The 18,243-nt window shown below is 52.7% G+C and overlaps 8 protein-coding genes across 8 annotated transcripts; 5 read left to right on the top strand and 3 right to left on the bottom strand.

The window, feature by feature from the left end:
* Positions 1 to 186: 186 nt before the first annotated feature.
* On the bottom strand, positions 187 to 2,417 carry VTN49DRAFT_871 (uncharacterized protein; the record flags this gene model as incomplete). Its single annotated transcript, XM_069416540.1, has 6 exons — positions 187 to 644; positions 695 to 755; positions 806 to 1,189; positions 1,599 to 1,980; positions 2,031 to 2,199; positions 2,255 to 2,417. The coding sequence occupies 6 exons, from the start codon at positions 2,415 to 2,417 to the stop codon at positions 187 to 189; spliced, it is 1,617 nt and encodes a 538-aa protein (XP_069272657.1).
* Positions 2,418 to 2,813: 396 nt separating this feature from the next.
* Positions 2,814 to 3,637, top strand: VTN49DRAFT_870 (uncharacterized protein; the record flags this gene model as incomplete). Its single annotated transcript, XM_069416539.1, has 2 exons — positions 2,814 to 2,870; positions 2,918 to 3,637. 2 exons carry the CDS (start codon positions 2,814 to 2,816, stop codon positions 3,635 to 3,637), a joined length of 777 nt encoding a protein of 258 aa, XP_069272656.1.
* Positions 3,638 to 3,902: 265 nt separating this feature from the next.
* Positions 3,903 to 5,000, top strand: VTN49DRAFT_869 (60S ribosomal protein uL18; the record flags this gene model as incomplete). The annotated part of the gene is made up of 3 exons (XM_069416537.1): positions 3,903 to 3,905; positions 4,048 to 4,085; positions 4,139 to 5,000. 3 exons carry the CDS (start codon positions 3,903 to 3,905, stop codon positions 4,998 to 5,000), a joined length of 903 nt encoding a protein of 300 aa, XP_069272655.1.
* A 6-nt stretch (positions 5,001 to 5,006) lies between these two features.
* Positions 5,007 to 5,769, bottom strand: VTN49DRAFT_868 (uncharacterized protein; the record flags this gene model as incomplete). Its single annotated transcript, XM_069416536.1, has 2 exons — positions 5,007 to 5,127; positions 5,669 to 5,769. The coding sequence occupies 2 exons, from the start codon at positions 5,767 to 5,769 to the stop codon at positions 5,007 to 5,009; spliced, it is 222 nt and encodes a 73-aa protein (XP_069272654.1).
* A 95-nt stretch (positions 5,770 to 5,864) lies between these two features.
* VTN49DRAFT_867 (uncharacterized protein) lies at positions 5,865 to 6,077 on the bottom strand (the record flags this gene model as incomplete). Its single annotated transcript, XM_069416535.1, has 1 exon — positions 5,865 to 6,077. The coding sequence occupies one exon, from the start codon at positions 6,075 to 6,077 to the stop codon at positions 5,865 to 5,867; it is 213 nt and encodes a 70-aa protein (XP_069272653.1).
* Positions 6,078 to 6,146: 69 nt separating this feature from the next.
* VTN49DRAFT_866 (uncharacterized protein) lies at positions 6,147 to 9,602 on the top strand (the record flags this gene model as incomplete). The annotated part of the gene is made up of 3 exons (XM_069416534.1): positions 6,147 to 6,198; positions 6,266 to 8,971; positions 9,022 to 9,602. The coding sequence occupies 3 exons, from the start codon at positions 6,147 to 6,149 to the stop codon at positions 9,600 to 9,602; spliced, it is 3,339 nt and encodes a 1,112-aa protein (XP_069272652.1).
* Positions 9,603 to 10,280: 678 nt separating this feature from the next.
* VTN49DRAFT_865 (uncharacterized protein) lies at positions 10,281 to 12,568 on the top strand (the record flags this gene model as incomplete). Its single annotated transcript, XM_069416533.1, has 4 exons — positions 10,281 to 10,799; positions 10,852 to 11,488; positions 11,534 to 12,431; positions 12,493 to 12,568. The coding sequence occupies 4 exons, from the start codon at positions 10,281 to 10,283 to the stop codon at positions 12,566 to 12,568; spliced, it is 2,130 nt and encodes a 709-aa protein (XP_069272651.1).
* Positions 12,569 to 13,103: 535 nt separating this feature from the next.
* Positions 13,104 to 14,566, top strand: VTN49DRAFT_864 (uncharacterized protein; the record flags this gene model as incomplete). Its single annotated transcript, XM_069416532.1, has 2 exons — positions 13,104 to 13,733; positions 13,799 to 14,566. 2 exons carry the CDS (start codon positions 13,104 to 13,106, stop codon positions 14,564 to 14,566), a joined length of 1,398 nt encoding a protein of 465 aa, XP_069272650.1.
* Positions 14,567 to 18,243: the final 3,677 nt, after the last annotated feature.

The raw sequence follows: 18,243 nt of genomic DNA, 5'->3' as shown, positions 1-18,243 counted from the left end.
AGTCATGCATGCCGTAGAGGTCATTTTTGTATCAGAGTTGATCACCGAGTGTACTGTCCCATCCAAAACGCCTTGTCCACATGCACCATGTATCATGAAAGGAAAAAGAAAAACACAGATTAGAATCGAAATCGTAATGCACCCACGCCGTGACACCATATATGTATAAACAGTCGGTTCAGTGTGTTAGTCCACACTCGGCGGTAGGTCCTTGAGGAACGGATATCCCGTCTCCTCTTCAGGCTTCTCTGGCTCCAGGCCGAGAGCTTGACGGTAGGCACGCACTTCGTTCTGAAGACCCGAGATGATCCTCGTCGGCAGATCATCCTCCTCGCAGCGGATACGGTATGCTTCACGGATGAGTTCCGCACACCGCATCGTTTTAGCATGCCAGGCGTCGCGGTCGAGACGGCTCTGCAGGTGCGCATCACGCTCAGCCTGCAGCAGGTTGTTGTAGTGACGCCTCTGCGCAAGGAACTGCATGTTGATGTTCTGGCAATAGTTGCGGATCTGTTCAACCATGACGCCGACAGTGTCCTCGTATTCCCGGAGCAGCTTGATGTTTTCGTCCTGTTCGCGTTTCAGGGCTTCAACGGTGCGGCGTTCTTTGGCGAGGGCGTGTTCGAGTTCGGCAATGCGGGCGGCTGTTCAATTAGCATTGGATTGGGTTTGACAAAATGTTGCAGGGACTCACCCGTCAACTCCCCGCTCATCTGCTGCAGCGTCGGATTGGTTCCCTCGTCGGTGGCACGGCGCTGTCACGTCAGTCATCTAATCAATTGTGGCATATACCCTAGAAGCTTACCATGATCTCTTCGGCACTCTTGACAATCCCCCTGGTCATTTCCCGATTATGCTTGAGCACCTCCCCAAGCTCCACCACCATCTCATACAAATGATGCAAATCCATCTGATGGCCCGCATTCGTGGCCGCATTGGGCAACACGCTGCTCCCGCCGCTCACGCCATTGGCCTGGCCCATGCCATGTTGCGGACCGGGCGACGGCGTCTGGCTCTGGCGACCACCCATGGGGCCCACGGCCGGATTCGGAGAATTGTCCATGTAGCCGCCGTTGGCAGTCATGCTCATGAACCGCTCAATCTTGGGATCAGTCTTGCTAGTGGGTGAATAGAACTCGTAATAATAGCGAACGCCGTCTGCGAGACTCGGAACGCGAGCACGAGCCCGCTACGCGTGACCCCGAATAAACAATCTGAGTAGGCCCAGCACTGCAGATATGGGCCCCAAGTCAAAAATGTTCAGTACTCGCTGAATGCGGTACAGGTCATCCAAGCGGATGGTCGAGCCGTGGCGGCAGACGAGGACTGAGTACAGCTCCTCGAGGTCCTCAGACCCAGACCGGCACCACCTGGGAGCTGCCCGCCGTAGTCCTCTTCTGGACTAGCGCGCTACCGGAAGACATGTTGTTCCGATTCCGTACTCACCGCCTGCCGTGGACGATCGTGAGGTCGAAAGAGAACCTACTCACGCCCTCTGCTCGTGAGAAAAAGAGGACGGTTTGAAAGACATGCTACTTCGTTCTCTCACACGATCCTCACACCTGATGAGGAAAGGAATATCTGCAAGTCATTCATACATTGGCGCTACTGCTACTCTCTAGTACGGCAGCCAATTTCCTCTCTGGATCCATCTGCGATGCCTCCTCCGTCCAATCTTTCTCATGCACCACTCGCGCCTGGCTGATCCGGCCTACAACCCGTGCCGCAAGCATCCGCATTCGGTCAATTTCCTTGACGAGTTCTCCTTCCCGCGTTATCAGGTTGGGTTGAATGTTCTTGACGGGATCCCTCAGCGGTGCAAGAAGTGCTTCGAGTTGTCGGTACTGTGCCAGCCGCTGTTGCTGTCGCTGCCGCCGTTGATCCAGTTCCACTAGCCGTTTGTACAATGCTTCGTATTTTTGCCGGTCCTCGGGCGAGGCGGCATCTCCAGCGTACTGCGGCGGGAGTTTCTCAATGACTCTATTTATTCCTCTGTTAGCCAGTTCCCCCCACGGAGACTTTCCACGTACAAATGACTGGTCAAGTCCGAGCCCACTTCCACTCCACTTGACGCCGTCTCCGGCAAGAGCCCTTCACTCCGCACGGACTGCCAGTACAGACTCTCAATTTGCCGCGCGACATGATGAATGGCCTGCGTCGAGTAGACTACCCGGCTGTGTTGTCGTAGTTGAGCGTTCACTATTGGCGTTAGAACGACTCCGTCTCCGCGCTCCTTTTTGTCTGCGCGTCATACCCTTCTGTAGAACCTCCTCCACGACCTTATCGCTAATATCATCCTCTGTCTCTGGCCCATAGTCCCTCCATCCTTCTTGCGGCGAAATTGGCGCTGTGAGGATCTGGACTTGATTCCGGAGAAAGGCGGCTTTGGCCTCTGCTATTGTACGCGCGGTTTCCATGGTCACATTTTGGCGGTTGTGGATGTGCCATCCACGGTCCGGCGCCGCGTCGAATCAATCCATGCTTATCAAAATCATCACGTGCTGATAAGCACTCCCTGCACTTGGGCCCCTATGTTGGGTTCGAGATGTGCTCAATGGCTGTCTCTTGACAGACTCTATAATCTTGAGCAGGGGAGAAGTTATTAGTCTGCTGCTTTATGAGTTTGGTCACAATGTTCAAATATCGATTGCATTGTTTCGAAGCTCTGTAGATCAAAGCAATGACAACAACCGGAGAACCTCGGCAACTTCTCCGATCCATCCACATGGAATAAATACATATTCAGGCACGCCCTCATTTCTATTCGGCCGAACAGCCCGCTAATCACTTTATGAGAAGTAACGAGCACGACAATGACATCAGAGACTCAGATACCTCGGGTGCTCCTGTTCGACATTGGAGGAGTTTGTGTAAGATATCCAGACGATTCCTCGGTTTCTCGGCTGATACAGTTCAGGTTGAATCACCGTTCCAAGCCATTCTAGACTATGAGCGTGCACACAACATCCCTATAGGATGGGTGAACTTTAGCATCTCACGCGCCGCCCCCAATGGCAGTTGGCAGCAACTCGAGCGCGGCGAGATCAAGCTAGACAAGGAGTTCTTTTCCCGCTTTCATGATGACCTACATCGGGCCGATCTCTGGGCTGTCTTCCACGAGCGGCGCGGCAGCAGGACATCACCGCCGCCGCCGCTACCTCAAATCGACACAGAGGCTCTGTTCTGGGACATGATGCGCATTTCGCGCGAACCGGATCGATACATGTTCCCTGCGCTGAAGAAGCTGAAAGCATCGGGCCGGTTCCTCATGGGCGCGCTGTCCAATACGGTCATCTTCCCGCCGGGCCATCCATATAACGAGGATAAGATCCAGCTGCATTCGCAGTTTGATTTCTTCGTCTCGTCTGCGCACGTGGGGCTGCGGAAGCCGGACCCTAAAATCTACGAATTGGCATTGAGCCGTGCCAACGAGGTGTCTTCGAGTCGTGGAGGACCGCAGCTGAAGCCGGGAGATGTCCTGTTCCTGGATGATATCGGGCAGAATCTCAAGGCGGCCAGCCAGGTTGGCTTTCGGACGCTCAAGGTGGTTCTCGGGAAAACCAAGGAGGCTGTCCAAGAGTTGGAGCGAATCACTGGTGTACAGCTATTAGAAAATACAGAGCAGCCGAAGCTGTAAAATATAATGTCATCTTCGTAAAAAGAATATATCATGCTTCTCCTGTGAGTGAATTCCGATCTCTCATAAACTCGATAAGCTGTAGATCAGTGGCTCGTCGCCAACCCAAAATCCAGGGACACTTTGACTTCCAATTATTACCAAATCGGGCAATTAAATTGCTTAGCGAATTTCACCCACACAAATTCTTTGACCTCACCACCACCACTCTTTCTTCTTCATCCAAGCCGCCGAGTTGACCGTGTAGTCCTCGACAACCGTCAAGATGGTGAGTGATGCTCAATTGTCGCCCGGTTGATGGTCAATCTGGGAGACATTCCCTTATTCCCTCGTACTACGCTTAAGGGTCTTGCAAGATGCTTCGGAGTAGAGGGGTTCTGAAGCGCCAATTGCTGACTCGCTTTTTGTAGCCGTTCCACAAGGTCGTCAAGAACAGCGCCTACTACAGGTGAGTCCTCCTTCGCAAGGTCATTGTCTGATTTAACGCTAATTCTTTTGCAGCCGCTTCCAGACCAAGTTCAAGCGCCGTCGCCAGGGCAAGACCGACTACTATGCCCGCAAGCGCCTGATCACTCAGGCCAAGAACAAATATGGCGCCCCCAAGTACCGCATGGTCGTCCGCTTCACCAACCGCGACATCATCACCCAGATCGTGACCGCGGAGATTGGCGGTGACAAGGTCTTTGCGTCGGCCTACTCGCACGAGCTCAAGCGCTACGGCATCAAGCACGGTCTGACCAACTGGGCTGCGGCCTACGCCACTGGTCTGCTGCTGGCCCGCCGCACCCTCAAGAAGCTCGGCCTGGATGAGACCTTCAAGGGTGTCGAGGAGCCCGATGGCGAGTACACCCTGACCGAGGCCGCCGAGACCGACGAGGGCACCCGCCGCCCCTTCAAAGTCATCCTGGATGTCGGTCTGGCCCGTACCTCGACTGGTGCCCGTGTCTTCGGTGCCATGAAGGGTGCTTCCGACGGTGGTCTCTACATCCCGCACAACGAGAAGCGCTTCCCTGGTTACGACATTGAGACCAAGGAGCTCGACAGCGAGACGCTACGCCGCTACATCTTCGGTGGCCACGTTGCTGAGTACATGGAAACCCTGGCCGACGACGATGAGGAGCGCTTCAAGTCGCAGTTCCAGGGCTATGTCGATGACGGCATCGACGCCGGTGATCTGGAGGATCTCTACGCCGAGGCGCACAAGGCCATCCGCGAGGATCCCTTCCGCAAGGATGAGGATGAGGGCGAGAAGAAGCCCAAGGAGTTCTGGAAGGAGGAGAGCAAGAAGTACCGCAAGCCCAAGCTGTCGCGCGAGGAAAAGAAGCAGCGTGTGCAGGAGAAGATCCGCGAGCTGGCTGCTTAAGTTGGCTCAAACAAAATGTGTCATTCCGATCATCCTGGGGACAGAAAAAAATGCAATTGATTTCTCTCGTACTAGATACATTTGTTTTGGTTGCATGTTCATATCTGGCGAAAGGTTATGGGATGGGCTGGTTTGGGAAGGGTACAGTAATGTCAGGTTTTCCGTCCTCATGACAAGCCCTCAGTCCCTTGTAGAGAGTCGAAGGATACTCTGTGCCACAAGATCCCTCATCGCTGTTGAATGCCTGAGGAATCAACTACCACGTGCTAGCGATCTGAGCCATTTCCAAGTGGACGAATTAGTCAACTTGGATTTGTAATCATACCTGCCCTTTCCGACTAGCTGCAGAGTTCGCCCCAAAGGCTAACTGGGGCAAAATGGCAAATCCGAGTCCTCCGGCAGTTAAGCGCTAGCGCGATCCAACTGACTCAGAGATGCCTGATAGAGTAATTTAACTTACGCTAAGCCGATCTAAGAAGGCAATTCTCCACGTGATGTGAGGTCACCTGACCAGCGAGACGGGAATGTACTAACTCAGAACGGATAGGCGCGATCCAAGCCCATGCAGGCGGGCTATGATTGGCCCACTCCAGAGCCCACCCCTCACCCACTCCCACAGTGACCTCCTGCACCTCTCCGCTCTCTTCGCTTCTGTCGTTTAGAGGGACGAATTGATCAAGAGTTCTTCATAGAGATCCAGTGTCTTGCGGTTCAGCAAAACGATGGTTGAAAACTCCTCCGCCAGCTCGATATCGATGGGCGAATCCATCGCCCAATGATCAGCGGACCCACACCGTTAGATCCTCGAAGTGTCCCGATCCACTAAGGCTGTCCGGTCTAGTTTAAAGCGCCTCGTCTGGCATATCACAAGGTCAACAGCGAAAAAGCTTGATGGTGTGATGGCCGTCGCCTCGTGATTTTCCGTTTTTCACCGCTTCGACGCTCTTGATCGGCGGGAGGGGGAGAGTGCAGAGCTGCAGCAACGAACGGCTCATCATCGTGCATATGCTTTTCGATCCGATCCGCTTCTCCGCACAATTTGTTCTGGAATAACGTCACTGCGAAATCCTCGTACATAGCATTGTGGAGAGGGTTCTATCCCCGCGGAGCTGCAGCTAACTGTATGAGGCGTGTCTGGATCCAAAAATGGAGGGCGTAGGAACTGTGGACGTGAGTTGGCTGCATCATTCTCATCGAGGTCTGTCCTCGGCTCCCCTATTCTATTTTGTTCTCCGATGCAGACTGATGAATGCGCCATTTTATAGATCCTCTGTCTCGATCACCAAAGAATAACGCGCCCGGAACCCTCGAGAGACAAAATTCGCGTTCGCGCCGCCCCAACGGGCGGAGATCGCCGGAGCAGCCAGCGCAAGATGTATCAGCGCCGTCGAAAAAATCTGGCCAAGAGCCATCGTTGAGCTCTTCTCCCGAGAGCATACCTCCCGAATCACCTGTCAAGTTGGAGCCGGATAAACCGACGGAGTCCAAGTCCTCGTCAGCCAAAGGCAGCGCCCCAAGACCCATTCCGAACAGGCGGAGCTCGTGGATCTCGTCGCTCAGCTCCAAGTTCTCCTCATCTGCGTCCGGAGCGTCACAAAATGGCGCCAAAGAGAATTCTGCAAGTTCGCCATTATTCAGGGCAGACTATAATCCATTTGGCGCATCCTTCTCTCCCAAGGAGAAGGAGGACCGGCTTGGTGACCTAACTAGTATTCCTTCTTCGACCTCGCCAAAGGGTCCCTCCTTTCTGTCCAACGCGCTGCGTAAACTCTCAACAGCGGGAATTTCGTCAAAATCAGCCGGAACGGCCGTCTGTGAGCGCCGGGTGATGAACGTTGACCCTGATCGGGACCGATGCAAAATACCAGAACTGAACCAGGCGACGCTTAAACGGGTGGCCTTTTGCGTGGATGTGGAAATTGCAGGCGTTTCGCATAAAGACGAAGATGAATCTCCGTCCCAGTCCTCGTCAAAGGGCAAGGAAAAGAAAAAGAAGAGCGACAAATCAAAGAAGTCGTCTCCAGACACGAGCCCGCCGAACGAAGAGGCTCAGCCGGCACAACCACCCAAGGAACCCACAAGGAAGCAGGAGAAAAAGAAAAAGGCCGAGGAAGAACGCAAGGAGCGCAAGGAGCGTAAACGACGACAAGCGGGAGCTGATGGTTCAATACCTATGCAGCTGAAGCCTAATGAAGAGGAAGAACACACTACACGGCCATCGTCATCGTCTGGGCAACATCGCTCCAAGGCACAAAGCCATCCGACGACGGACCCCGTGCGGATATACCGCCGATGCTGTCAGCTGAGGGAGACTCCGGTTTTGAAACGACTCGTGGAGCGGATGACGGCTCCAAACACGGTGTTGGCTGAGGCGCCGGGCACCGTGGCGAGTCTCGATCTGAGTGGATTCTCAATGTCGCTGTCAGACATTGTTACTTTCAGCGATTGGCTTGCCATCGTCCCTGTTCGGACGTTGATCATGGATAATTGCAACCTCACCGACGAAGGTGTCAGATCCATCCTTGCCGGGCTGCTGGCGGCAAAGACCATGCAGCAGGCAAGGAACGCTCGCCTTCCAAAGAAAAACGGTCAAAACAACACAAAGGAGCACCGATTCGGGGTTGTGGAGAGGCTGTCGTTGAAAAACAACCGCCAGATCGGTCCCGAGGGTTGGCGGCATATCTGCCTGTTTATCCACTTGTCCAAGTCTCTCAAAGCGATCGATCTCTCTGGAGTCCCGTTCCCGAAGGCTCCGGCTGCCACGAATAGCCCGTCTTTTCGTTCTCAGAATCCATCCAAGGACATTGCTTCGATATTTGCAGAATCCTTGGCGAATCGCTTCGGCGGGAACCGTTTGGAAGAATTGCTGCTGGCAGAGTGTCATCCATCGACCGAGGCTGTCGAGCGGATATGTGGTGCGGCGAGTTCTCTTGGCCTAAGGAGACTCGGACTGGCGAACAATGACCTTTCGCGAGAAGCGCTGGGCCACGTTGTTCGCTATTTGCAATCCGGCTCGTGTGAGGGAATTGATCTCGGCGGGAATGATTTGAACGGCAATGTTGATGTGCTCATCCCCGCCATGAATTCCGGGAATTTCCTCATGGCCCTGAGTCTGGCAGACTGTTCTTTGGCGCCTACGGATATCCATCCCTTGCTCCATGCACTCGTATCCATGCCGAACCTTCTTTTTGTCGACCTATCGCACAACCCTGATCTCTTTTCGAGTCAGCCAGATGCACTCTCCTCTCTTAGGCGCTACCTCCCAAAGATGCCATCTCTGAAGCGCATCCATCTAGCGAACGTGGATCTGTCACCAGACCATGCAATCGCACTAGCTGAGGTGCTGCCAGAATGCCCGCGTCTTTGCCACATCAACATTTTGGAAAACCCCCAAATTGCGAAGTTGGCATCAGCAACCGATCCGGCTAGCCAAGAGGAGGCTTGTGCGGTGTATGCGTCGTTGATGGCTGCGACTCGCGTGTCGCGAACGTTGATCGCCGTCGACATCGAGGTTCCCAGTGCAGAGAGCAATGAGGTTGTGAAGGCGCTAGCCTCCCAGATCGTCGCGTACTCTCTGCGCAACCTTGGCGCGATGGAGGAGCTGGGCGACTCCAGTCCCGATCGTCTCCCCGATGTTCCTATCCCAGAGGTGCTGCAGCATCTCGTCGGCGGTACTGACGAAGTCGATGACGGGTCTGCTCCCGATGAGGACTACGTTATTGGTGGAACTGGCGTGGTGAAAGCGCTGGGAGTGTGCCTCGGCAACGTAGACCAGCACCATCCGGAGCTTGGTGATTTATCACGGCCCAGCAGTGGCCGGTCAACTCCAAGACCTCGGATGTCTACGTCCATCGGGTCGAAGAAGGCCCGAGATATGTCCAAGAATCTCTTGGGGTCTGCGCGAAATATTCGAGCGAGGATCCAGATGGCTCTGGTTAGGGAGGACAAGGCAGGGAATGACAATAATTATCGTACGTTTCCTATTCTCTAACCCGACACTGACTATGGCTGACGTCTGCAGGACGGTTGCAATTCTTGGATGCTACGTTGGAGAAGATGATTCAGCGGTTCGAGGACGAATTTCCCGAGTGTAGGCTCCCTCCGGAGACGACTTCATCCGAGCAAGCCAACGGGGCGCAACCCATGGGGGACGGAGTCTCCCGCTCTGGTCCTGCAGCCGATGCCGAGACGGCAGTAGAAGATGAAGACGCTGACCGATTCGCCATCCGGCTGTCCCGCAGCGGCTCCAACACATCTCTACAGTCGCGCGCGATGACCTCTGAGGAAGGACATGTTCATCGCATCGGCCAGAATTTACGACGAGATCTGCTAGAACCGAGTCTTTCTTCCAGCGACGACTCCCTTGCTGACGCCCTCCGCGAGAAGCTGGAGAACCTCCAGAGCGACCATATCCGGTCTCAAGTAGAGAGTGTTGGCCCGGAGAAGGTCCTTGCCGAGCTGGGTTCCACTGTCGAAGATCTCTGGGCCATCAGGCAGCATGACCACGAAGCGTTTGAGCGGTTCCGAGAGAGTCAGATCGCGGCCCAGATCAATGCGGGAATTCGACCTTCTGAGAGTCCTGAGAAAGAGTCACCACAATAATTTTGTTTAAACTATTAAGTTCCGTTCTTTCAGCATTGGTTTGTGTCTTGTACGATACCTTTGAGCGGGTTGGTTTACTTGGTTGCTGGTGTTGGTGTTTAGCGGTGGTACCGGGCATCCGCGCGCTTACTGTCACTGTGCTATGTATCTTAATGCATGTAATCATCTCTTAATTGTTTAATCGCTGTAAATATCGTTCCGCCAGTTGTCCATTTGCATGAGAGAATCGTCGCTTTTCCTTTGGCAATATTCTAGTCTAGACGATATCGGTCGAGTCACATGCGAAATCTCCACGTGCCTTACCAAATAAGTTATGACTAATAAGCAACAATCCCGCATACGTCATTTGCACGTGATCCGAGTTAATCTCGCAACAGCTTTGACTTAAGCCCAGGAATTCAGCACGGCACTCGATAGATTAATTCTTCCTCTGATGAGCGGAGAATGTCCACCACATAGTAGATTCTACAGGTCCAGCAATTCCAATTGTCAAGGACCTGTTTTCCGTGCATCCGCAACCCCAGACTGGGTGCTGACTAATAGCCTCGGGATCTCCGTCGGATTCACATGCTTAGACTCGGCGATCAAGTGAACACAATCAACACATCAAAGCAACAGACTCGAGGGCAAAACGGCCCAATTTCCATCCCTTGGTCAAATCCTCCATGAACGACCGCTATGGCCGCGCAGTCGAAACTCATCCCCCCTGACCGTTCCCTGCGGCAGATCGTTTCCCGCGTGGTTTCGCTCTACGGGAAACACCGCCGGGCCATTTCCTTCGGCGTCTATCTCGCCCTCTTTCTGGCTCTCGCAAAACGGATACGCAATGCTATCTCTGAACAAAAGGCCGCCGCGCAGCGGCAGTCTGAATTGCGGTCCCGTGCGGGTACGGCTAGCCTCGACAGCGATGGGCCGGATGCGCCGGGGAAGAAGAAACGGGTTGAGTTGAACCGAGAGTTCCTTCGGAATCTGCTGCGTCTTTTGCGGATTATTATACCGGGCCCAGCGAGTAAGGAGGCTCGGTTACTGCTCAGCCATAGCGTGTTCTTGGTTCTGAGGACAGTGCTAAGTATCTATGTGGCGGAGTTGGATGGACGGTTGGTGAGCAACTTGGTTCGAGGGAAAGGAAGAGAGTTCCTGTCGGGGCTAGTATGGTGGATGATTGTGGCGGTTCCGGCTACTTTTACGAACTCGATGGTGAGTTGCATTCTAGCTGCGGGTAGTTGGCAAAGCTGACAAGAGGATGTAGCTCACGTATCACCAACGCCGCCTGGGGCTGCAATACCGCAAGCGCTTGACAGACTACGTTCATGATCGATATCTGTCGAATATGACTTTCTACGCCCTCTCTGCTTTGGATGACCGCATTCAGAACCCAGATCAAATGGTGACAGTTGACATTGCGCGATTTTCCGATAGTCTGGCGGAGCTCTACTCAAACTTGGCCAAGCCGATGCTGGACATGGCTCTGTATGGCCGGCAGCTGTCCAAGAACGTGGGAATGGAGGGTCTATTCATGATGGGCCTGATAGTGCAGTTGTCGGCAAACATCATGCGCATGCTGACACCACCATTCGGCAAATACGTTGCCGACGAGGCGCGCCTGGAAGGCGATTTCCGGTTCCTTCATACTCGGTTAATCGACTACAGCGAAGAAATTGCCCTATATCGCGGCCATGAGGCAGAAAAGGATAATCTGGATAAAGGATATTTCACCCTAATCAAGCACGTCAATCGCATCCTGCGACGGCGGTTGTATCACGGGTTCATGGAGGATTTTGTGGTCAAGTACTTCTGGGGCGCCCTCGGGTTGATTCTATGCAGTGTCCCGGTATTCTTCAAGATACCGGGTCAGATCAGTCAGACTGTGGGCGAACGAACGGAGAGTACGTATCCGAAATGCACACTATAGACTCAGCTAACTCGAATAGGCTTCATCACCAATCGGCGGCTCTTGCTCTCTGCATCGGACGCGTTTGGCAGGGTCATGTTCTCGTACAAGGAGATCTCCGAGTTGGCCGGGCACACGGCCCGAGTCACGTCTTTGCTGGACGTCATGGAGGATGTGGCGGCCGGGCGGTTCCAGAAGAAGCTGGTATCGTCCGCGTCGACAGAAGAAAATGCCGCCGTGCTCGCCGGCCGAGGCACGGTCGAGGAGAGCGAGTCGATAGAGTTTGTTGATGTTCCGATCATTTCGCCAAACGGCGACGTTCTGGTCAAGAAGCTGTCATTTACGGTTCATCCTGGTGACCATTTGCTGATTGTCGGCCCCAACGGCTGTGGCAAGTCGTCGCTCTTCCGGATCCTGGGCGGATTGTGGCCGGTGTACGGCGGGAAAGTCAAGAAACCCTCTCCGGAGAACATCTTTTACATCCCGCAGCGGCCGTACCTTTCTCGGGGCAGCCTACGACAGCAGATCATCTACCCGGACGGGGTAAAGGAGATGCAGGCCAAGGGAACGACAGATGCAGACCTAGAGTCGATCTTGGAGATCCTCGAGATCTCGTCCCTGTTGGACCGACCAAACGGCTGGGATGCCGAGGAAGAATGGCGCGACGTGCTCTCGGGCGGTCTCCAGCAGCGGATCGCCATGGCACGGCTGTTCTACCATCGGCCCAAGTTTGCGATTCTGGACGAGTGCACGTCGTCCGTCACACTCGAGATCGAAAAGGTCATGTACGATACGGCAAAGGACCTGGGTATTACGCTGATGACTGTGTCGCACCGACGCAGTCTGTGGCGATACCACAAGATGATCCTGCAGTTTGACGGGCAGGGTGGATATGTGTTTACGAAACTCGACTGGGAGCGGCGGATGAAGTTGGAAGAGTAAGTCTAGCCTTCACCCGTTGTGTTTCCCCTCTGGCCGAATGTTACTGACCGCTTGCAGTGAAAAAGAGGAGCTCGAACTGCAGCTCAGGGCTGTGCCGGAAATTGAACGGAGAATTGCCGAGTTGACGTCATGATAGAACTGTAATCATTATAAATCTTTTATGTGCTCTGTATAAATGATACCTACCCCTTATGATGAATCATTGAGCTGTATAAAGAAGCATTTTTGACCAATCCCATCATCTGTACGGCGGTCGATTCTTTGTTTCTGGATACACTGTTTGTGGGTGTATCTCGACGCTAAAGTCTCCATCTGGCGTAGAGCGAGGCGCAGGCATAGTTTCTGGCCATTTACACTTTTCTTTGCCATTCAACACGATTTCCAGCTTCTCGTGTCGTCACATGCCGGTTTACCCGAGGCATTGTTGCATTTCCACGGTTCTTCTCTTTCAGCGCTTTCAGCTTGCTTCATGATGTCCAGTATGGTACGAGAATTAGATTTCTGTACAGTCGAGGCTGAAATATGGGATAGATCGACTCGGCTATATCCGAGCACTGGCTACTAGTATAAAACGATGCATAGTATCGCACCAATCTCACGATGGTAGACAATTTGATCTCCCACACAAATCACCAACATCGAAGCAATTTCAACCCCGTAGAGCAACCATGACTACTACGATTCAAGATCTCATTGACGCACACCCCGATATCCCCATTGACCTACCGAAAGAGACAACAAACACATCTCTCGATGAAACTTACAATCTCTCCCCGACGACTCTTGTTCCCGAGAATACTTCCCCGCTGGCCATCGCCCGGCCACAAACGGCCGCACAAGTAGCGCAATTAGTGCGGTACGCCTCGCAGCGGGGCCTACCGGTCACTGTACGGAGCGGGGGACACGACGCGCACCGGCGCAGCATGGCGTCCGGCGCGCTGGTGCTCGACATCCGCGCGCTGAACAGCGTCCGGATATCCGAGGACCGCACGCGGGCCACCGTCGGCGGCGGGATTACAACAGGGGCGCTGACCGCCGTGTTGGAGCCGGCGGGGTTGATAACGACGTACCCGGCGGTGGCGACGGTGGGGTACGTCGGATGGGCGACGACGGGTGGGTACGGTTTACTAAGCGCGCGGTATGGGCTCGGCGTGGACCAGATTGTCGGAGCACGGGTCGTGAATGCGAAGGGTGAGCTCGTTGAGGCGGATAGTGAGATCTTGAGTGCGCTGCGTGGGGGCGGCGCCGGGGCTTGGGGGGTGGTGGTGGAGATGGATGTGAGGGTCTATGAGAATACGGTTCGCCAAAAACCCCAAACTAGCATGAGGAACAGTAATGGCTGACATAATAATAATTACACTAGGGACCGCTCTATGGAACAGTATCATTTAGTTCTCAAAATCCCGAACAGGACTTCACCTCCTTCTTCCAACGCCTGCAGAAAGCACAGGATGGGAACCCGGAATACCCCCGAGATGAGCTTGGGGTCGGCTGGCTAATCACCGTGGATCCGGAATTCGGCCCGGTGCTCCACTCTCTGTTCTCATGGTCGTCGGGAGATCATGAGCGAGGATACCGCTGGCGGGAAAATCTGCGAGACTATGGTCCATCATCGCTAGTCTCGGACAACGTGCACCCCATGCCGACGACAGTATGGCAGGGGATCGTTACGAACATGCTCCCTAAACGAGTCTACGGCAGCGCGCGATCAATGACGGTCCGACGTCTCACCGAGGACGTGCTGCGGACCATCGTGGAGTGCATGGAAATCATGCCGAAAGATCCCGGCGTGGGGGTCGTCATTCAGCAGTGTCGGGGAGCGGCGCAGGACTATCATGACAAGAACATGGCGTTCGCGTTCCGCGACATTCCGCATTTCATGATTGAGCTTGTCGGGACGCCGTCGGTGCCGGAGCTGCATGATGCAGCGGAGAAATGGAGCAGCACGCTCGAGGAAAAGCTGGCGCAGCTAAAGGATGTTGCGTTGGGTCCGTATACGTCAATGACGAACCCGAGTCCCGAGGGGATGCGGAAGGCGTACGGGCAAGAGAGATGGGAGAGGTTGGTGGCGTTGAAGAAGAGGATTGATCCTGGAAACGTGTTTCGGTATGGGTTTGTGAGGGTGGATTAAGTGTCATGCCTTGCGACCCAAAATTCCGGAAAGATTTCCTCATGATGCATAGACAAAAGCCTGTATAGGAGACACGCCTCGGATTGATTCAATGGACAACTAGTTGACTCAGACATACAAGTTCAGGTTAAGGATTTGAACGCGGTTATTGCAATCTAGTACTTCCAGGGACAAGAGGCGAAATAGAATTCTGAGAGGAGCTGATAGGAACAGTTTCCAACTGTGCGATTCGACCCAGAGCGTTAACCGCCGAGGGCATGCTCTTCTACAACACCTCTACTCAACCAAAGTATAGTTGCTATCAGCCAACCCATGTTCCCTTTCTGCCAACGCAATCAAGAATATCAACAACACCCCATCATAATAGGAAACCAGATAACCGTTAATCGTTCATCTCCACCGCCAAACAGGAATGCAGCGCTGGTGATACCTATTGACTCACGTGATTCCCCAACCCTAAGGATTGAGGACTCTTACATGCGGGATGTGTATGCCCGGGGACAAAAGCCCTAGATTTTTACACGATTTCTTCGTTATTAGGTTACTGGATATTACGCACCGCATGCAAATTTGACAAAGTTATCTTGACTAAGAGTGATTCAAGATGTCGAGCTGAAATCCTTGGCTGGCAAAGTAACGACTAATGGGGTTCTCTTGAACCGCAGATAACTCGTGCGGACCTTTTCCGACGCTAGCCATGGCAGGGTTTATTAAATGTTTCAATGAATCGCAAACACTTCCCAGGTACTTATTTTTGTGTCATTATCAATCAGTCAGTCGGATTCCATGTACCCACTGGATGAGACCAATAGAGTTCCAGAGGAATTTCAGGTGCTCTGAATATCTCAATACTGCACCGAGCTGGGACGCCAACAGCCTAGGATCACATCTCAGTGAGGACCAGCAAATTGAATCCAAGAGTGAGCCAGGAACGAGCGTATGATGTTTTCCGAATGTTGTTTGTATTACCGTCTTCCTTACCATCTTACTAGTACGACTGTTGGAGAAAAGTTGATGCTTGTCTTTTGCAGAAGCATAGGAATACAATTCGAGTGTCGAACTCTTCAGATCAATGTCTCTGGAAAAATGTGCTTCACGTCGCGCCACGACGATTGCTCCAAGCTATTTGTACTTCCTCGAATACTGTACATCGATGCCGAAGTGGCAGCCCGTGTTCCTCAATCCTCGATAAAACCGCAAGGCCAATCCGACCGTCTAATGAACTTACGATCCTCTTCGTTATAGAATCCGTTCACAGTCTTCCACATCTTCTCCCAGTTTGTACAGATTTGCATCGGAACTAGGTCTGATGCACGCACTCCACCACCGACTGCGAATCTAGAAAACGTAGACTCCATCGTTTCGGGGGATAATCTGCACCTGACTTTGGATGCCTGAACTGCTGTCCGGAATGCTCGTAGGCCGAGAGAACACTAACAAGTATGTCTATCGCTGTGACATTCCGAAAACCTATAAACCCATCTTCATCTGCTGTCTGGTTCGCGAGTATGTCTGTACCCGGGAGTGTTTTGAGAGAGTGATGCCAGCCACGGGTAGCAAAGCCTGAATGTAAATAGGACTCCACGACGAGCATATAGCATTGGCCGTCCTTGTAGTAGATTTCGACCGGGTCATCGTCCAATTGCTTCTTTAGTGACGATGGCGGCTCTTGGCCACATTTCGAACCCGTCTTGCTGTTTTCAAGATTTGCTACCTATATTGTTGCCTCATCAAAAAGGTCCAAGATCAAGGCTGGGCCAACAGAAACAGGATGGTGGTGTCAAGCTGGTGGTCGTCCTCCTCGAACCAAGGACCCACTTCCCATGATGATTTGCGCCCCTTTGGTGTGCCTGGTTCCTGCACGAAGTTGAAGATATCGAATTCACGACTCTGTTTTCTGGTTTCTCTTCTTACGTTGCCTGAAAAGCACCGAGCTAATCCTACCAAGCAGCCGGAATTTCCGAATTTCTACAGAATGAGACAAGTTGAGTTCCGAATGTTTTCAAATGCGCAGCTGCATTCATTCCTCTGTGAGTGCCAAAATCCTATTTGAGCACTGGGAGTCGACCCTTACGCCGATTTATAACTGGTTAGTGATGGCTCACGGAGCACATTGGGTGTTTAGGAAAAGAGTTTAGGTATCATTGCGACATGCTTCGACCTTAGGCTCGCGCGTAGGAGGATGTGTCATTATCAGATAATCCGTATTGGCTGGACGAGTCGCCCAGGCCATATGCCGAAGATCTCATTGTATACTGTCCCCGATTCGCATTCGCAAGGAGACTGCGTAAGAGGTGATGCGAATATGTTCAGGAGGGGATTCATGTTGCTCTTGCAAATTTCGGCGACAAGGCGAAGCATGTTTCTGCTCCCAATTGAAAAAGATTGTGCGGACAGAACATTGTTTCGTGAATATTACCTTCACAATTTAAATTCTGAAGTAGCATACTCAGTATTAAGAATTCTTGCCGACTCGAATTTGAAACTATCGTGTCATTATCCTCTTCCCTGGCTGCTCCAAATATCGAGGTAGTTTTGGCCGCAACTACTCCATTGCAGCCGCCCGTTCGTATTTGATCGCCACTCAGCCTCTGTGCTTTGGCGGCCACGCCTGATTTCCGAAGAACTCGGCGCCATGAAATCCCACGACTCCGTTCTTGACGCTATCCTTGCGGAAAGCAGTAGTACCTCTGATTATCTCCCCTGCTTTGGGTATTTAGGATATCCATCATAGTCCAGTAGTTGATCTCCGTCATGCCAACGTCCATCGTGCTTGGGTAGTACTGCCCATAACTGCAGTTGACAGAATCAGCGAGGTTTGGGGGCGGAATGAATATCATCGAATCAGAGATGAGGCAGTGATTAATTAATCAATTCATTGATGGGGCGATTCACTCAGTGGTACTCCGGAGTAGTACTCTCATCGCGAACGCATAACTCAGGCAATTGATTTCTGGACACAAGGTACAAGGTACGATTCGATTATACATACGTCTTTTCTCCGGAATCGAGATGTTGGTCGGTGACGACTTGATCACCTGTCAAGGTGTTATGTGGAGTAGAATAAGGTTTTCGACCCACCAAGGCAGCCACTTCCGTCGTATCCTGTTCTCCTATTGGGCAGTGGGCACGCCTTCTGAAATCGCGCTCCATATGGACTTCCGATTGCTATTTCATGACTCGAGTTCCATCGGTTAGCAGGATCCAAGTAAGTATTCAAGTAGCGCCACCTAGACGCTTCGAGGCAGCTAGTTCGAATCTACGGGCATAAGAACTGTAGCATCGTACGGTAAATGATTGGTTATTCCGCAATCACATCCCGGTTCGAAGTTCTCATTCTCTTCCCGCCAAAAGAGTTCTCAGACCCGGAAATAGCCCTAGAATGAGGTTCAATTGAGTGTTTCCCTGCCCCTAGTGTGGGATTCCAATCAATCTACGACATCAATCAGAACATGGGGTATGTATTTAGCCCATGCTGCCTTATCAAACCTCTGGATGTCAACGAACCAACCGCCGGGCGTTAGGTAGATTCCAGATGCACAAGGTAGGAGAGCGGCGTATATAAACCAAAACACCCCGTCCTCTCGCACATCAAAAGAAGCATACTGATTGAGACCTTGCGTCTCCACCAATCGACAGAAACATGCGGGTACTATGGATTTGGCTCACAGCTTGCC

Source organism: Thermomyces lanuginosus, assembly GCF_041956635.1.
Source record: "Thermomyces lanuginosus strain ATCC 200065 unplaced genomic scaffold VTN49scaffold_2, whole genome shotgun sequence".
NCBI classification, from domain to species: Eukaryota; Fungi; Ascomycota; class Eurotiomycetes; order Eurotiales; family Trichocomaceae; genus Thermomyces; species Thermomyces lanuginosus.
The sequence above is the reverse complement of the archived record's forward strand: the minus strand, read 5'-3'. Positions and strand labels throughout refer to the sequence as shown.